The following is a 3,660-nucleotide window of genomic DNA, read 5'->3' on the forward strand; positions in this document are numbered from 1 at the left end:
ACAAAGGGTCAACAATTTTCAATAATTATATATCTCATTAAATGCGAATAAGCATCAGATACTCTTCAAATTTATCAAATCCCAACATTTTTGATAACACATGATCTCGTGTGAAGATGGGATATATCGATCCGCTCCTTCTGGAACTCCCACCACAGCGGGTACAAATTTTGAATAATTACACCTCTAATAATTTGCGAAAGAAGCCAGAGATTCTTTTCAAACTTGTTATATCTAAATATCTCTCTCACCGTGAGATCTGATGTGAATGCCTCTCCCACAAAAGACAATAATATTGATTAACAATTATTCGCATAAACTTGGAAATAAACGTTCGATTTTCTTTGAGTTTTGCACTTTTCAGTATTTTTATCAGTATTAGATGAAGTGGAATATCTGACTTATGTCAGATAAGAAATTTTACACAATTGGTCCGCTTCTTTGGGCCAACAGTCTGAAGTAAAAATATATAAACGAACATTTATTTTAGATTGTTGTACGCTCAGCCATATGGCTGCAGAGGGTATATATCATTTCATAGGCAAAAACCTGACTACGGTTAACGGATTTAGACCCTAGGTTTCTTTGGACAAAATTCGTTTCAGGACATATGGAGTCAATCGAGCGATGTCCGTCCGTCCGTCTGTCTGGTTGGCTCGTGTGAACGATAACTCTTGAAGGGAGTATCCAATTTGGTCCAAACTTGGTACATCGTAACATTATTATCAAACTTAGATCGAGTTCGGAGATGGGCTATGTTGGTCCACTCCTTCTGGTACCTCCTCCACAAAAGGTCAAAATTTTCAAAGAAAAAAGTTTACTGCGCAAAAAGGAAAGAGGTAATCCAAGTTTGCTCCAACTTTGCAAATCTTAATATTTGCATCAGTGCTAGGTCAGGTGTCAAAATGAACAATATCGGTGCACTCCATCAAGTACCTTCCCCACAAAGGGTAAAAATGTTGATTAATTAGAACTCTTGTAAAATGTGATGTAAGAATGCGATTGTCTTCAAAATACACACATCTGGTCACACAAGGTCTTGTGTTGAGATGGAATATATCGGCCCACTCCTTCTGGTACCTCCCCTACAAGGGGTAAAAATTTTGAATATTCATGATGCTCATAAAACACAAAGTTACCATCCGAAATAAGCATCCGGTTCCCTTCAAATTACATACATCACAATATTGTTTATTAACCGAAGGTCTGGCGTGAAGATGGGGTATATCGGTCCACTCCTTCTGGTACCACCCCCCGCAAAGTATCAAAAATTTTTCCATGAAGCTCATAAAACGACATACAAAGTTTTGTTGTACAGATTATATATACCTGTGAACCTCTTCTGGTACCGAACTTTTATCTGTCATAACTAGTGAAACAAGTCGGCGATTCTTTACAACTTGCTATATGTAAATATTTCTGTTTAATCTGACATGAATATGTGACTTATATATAACAGGCCTTTTGATGATATCGAGACACTTACGAACTCTCAGAGTAGCAGTTTCCTCTGTATCCACGATATTAGGTGAGTTTTAACACAAATCTGTGATTTTGTACGTACTCTCCACAAAGTAACCTAAAGTTTAGTTTTCTTGGAAACATGGATTGGAATTGTTGGTAAAAAAAAAGCTTTAAGTTTGCCACTTTTCCAGAAAATAGAGCTTGATTTTAAGATGTAAAAGAAGAAAGGAAATAAAGTTGTATCCGTATGGCCAGACAGAGCTCTAATGTTCAATTATTCAATTTGGGGTAAAATCACTTATTTATTATCATTTATGGAAATATCATGCCATTAAGCAGTGAAAGCAAGCAATAAATTGCTCTGGTATTATTTACATGTTACATGCAAATCGAGGGCGGATGGCAGTGAGAGACGAACAGTCGATAAGTTGCCGAACGCAACTCACGTTCTTGCGCTTAGAAATTTCGCTTAAAAAGAACGTTGACTGTCATTGTTGCGTTCAAATTTCAAATAATGCTCGAAGAAGTCAAAACTTTCTGCTCCCTCTCGTACGAATCGGCAGGAGAACGGACAAATGAATAATGAATGAAAAGTTGGAGAGGGAGCTGTTAGGTAAATACCTTAGATTTCTGACCCGGTAGAGGGTACACTAACATACACACACATATATAATAGCATATTGTAATAACAGAGTTGGGGCACACACACGCACAACGCGTTCAGAAATGTCTTGGCAAACAGTCGAACGTGCTTCTTTTTCGAACTTCCGTCAAGAGTGGAGAATGGTTTTTGCCCAACTAGCTTGGGCATTTGGCTAGCGCTTATAAAACGTCTGCTTTTGCCATAAACTTAGTTTAGACTGCTGTTAGTAACGTCTTGTTAACACACGCCTACTTTTTTCTGCATTTAGTTCTTGGCCATTGTTTGCTTTTATCGGTCATTCTTTGTTGGGACTGGGGTTTTTTTTGCTCATCTTTGACGATTGCCAACTATGTATGGGACGTGCAAAATGCAGGTAGCACAGGTAAGTGAAGAGCGGTGGACCACGTTGTGATAAGATTGAGTGATTAATGGAGAATGTGTTAACTTCCCTTTTAGATAAGAACCCTGCTAGTTTTGGCAGCGATATTCTTCTGCCAGTTGACGTTCACACCTGCTGAGGCTTATCCCAGCAGTTGTTTTGAATGTGAAGAGGAGGTCTGGGAGGAAGTTCCATGCGATGAAATTCCATCGAATAGTACGACAATAGTGCCCCCAGCATACACATATCCCACCACTACGTCGTATAGAACCGCAAGGCCCGAGACCTCGACAACTGCAACAACGCCCACCACCACCACCATTAGTACAACCACACCTTATCCCCTTACGACGACGACAACGCCGAGCAATGATCCCTACAAGAAGTGCTATTGTGAGTGTAAAAATGGCTGCAAGGACTTCTGTCGAAAGGTGGTCGTTAATCCACAAAGCAAAAGTCAAATAATCCAGATAACAGAGGTATCTCAGCCCTTGCCACAGGGCCGTCTCGAGTCGACATATTATCACAGTAGCAAATTGGTCCCGCCCGCAAGTGACCCGAAACCTTACCAGCCACCAAGTTATGGGTACCCCAGTAAATATGAAAGTCCACCAAGTGTTCAAGTGCAAAAACCTGTTGCCGAAGTTTACAATTCGGTCCCCTACTATCGGTCTTCGCCAGTTGCTTCCCATGGCTACAACCGTGATTTCAACAGCGCCCACAATGAGAAGAAATACTTGCCCGACCTATCCTACCGAAATAAACACGAAACCTATTACTTCTCGTCCCCAGAAACTGAACTCTCCGATTTGCCATCATATTTCCAGAATTTATACTCGAGAGCAGTTCTCGATCTTGAAGCAGACAATTTCCAGGCGAACACCATACCCAAACTACCAGAATACAGCCAATACCCCTGCCAAGGAACCGGAACATTTTCGTCGCCGGTTCCAGTCGACTCAGTTGCTTATTCTGATAAGTTTTACGATTCACTTTATGGCAACTCCGAATCGTATGCCTATTACGATGACTTCGGGACGATCTCAGAGACGCCACACCATTCGTTGCTGTACAAGTGATGCCAATGCCTTATAATCCCTTAGCTATAGTTTTCTCATATTTATAGAACACTAATTCTAAGTAGTCTGTAATAAATTGTATATAATACGTATTG

General features: G+C 40.2%; 1 protein-coding gene across 1 annotated transcript; it reads left to right on the plus strand.

The window, feature by feature from the left end:
- Positions 1-2,426: 2,426 nt before the first annotated feature.
- Positions 2,427-3,660, plus strand: LOC131805020 (uncharacterized). Its single transcript, XM_059128247.1, has 2 exons — positions 2,427-2,489; positions 2,564-3,660. The coding sequence occupies exons 1-2, from the start codon at positions 2,457-2,459 to the stop codon at positions 3,563-3,565; spliced, it is 1,035 nt and encodes a 344-aa protein (XP_058984230.1). The 5' UTR covers positions 2,427-2,456; the 3' UTR covers positions 3,566-3,660.

Source organism: Musca domestica, unplaced genomic scaffold (assembly GCF_030504385.1).
Source record: "Musca domestica strain aabys unplaced genomic scaffold, Musca_domestica.polishedcontigs.V.1.1 5, whole genome shotgun sequence".
Classification (NCBI taxonomy): Eukaryota; Metazoa; Arthropoda; class Insecta; order Diptera; family Muscidae; genus Musca; species Musca domestica.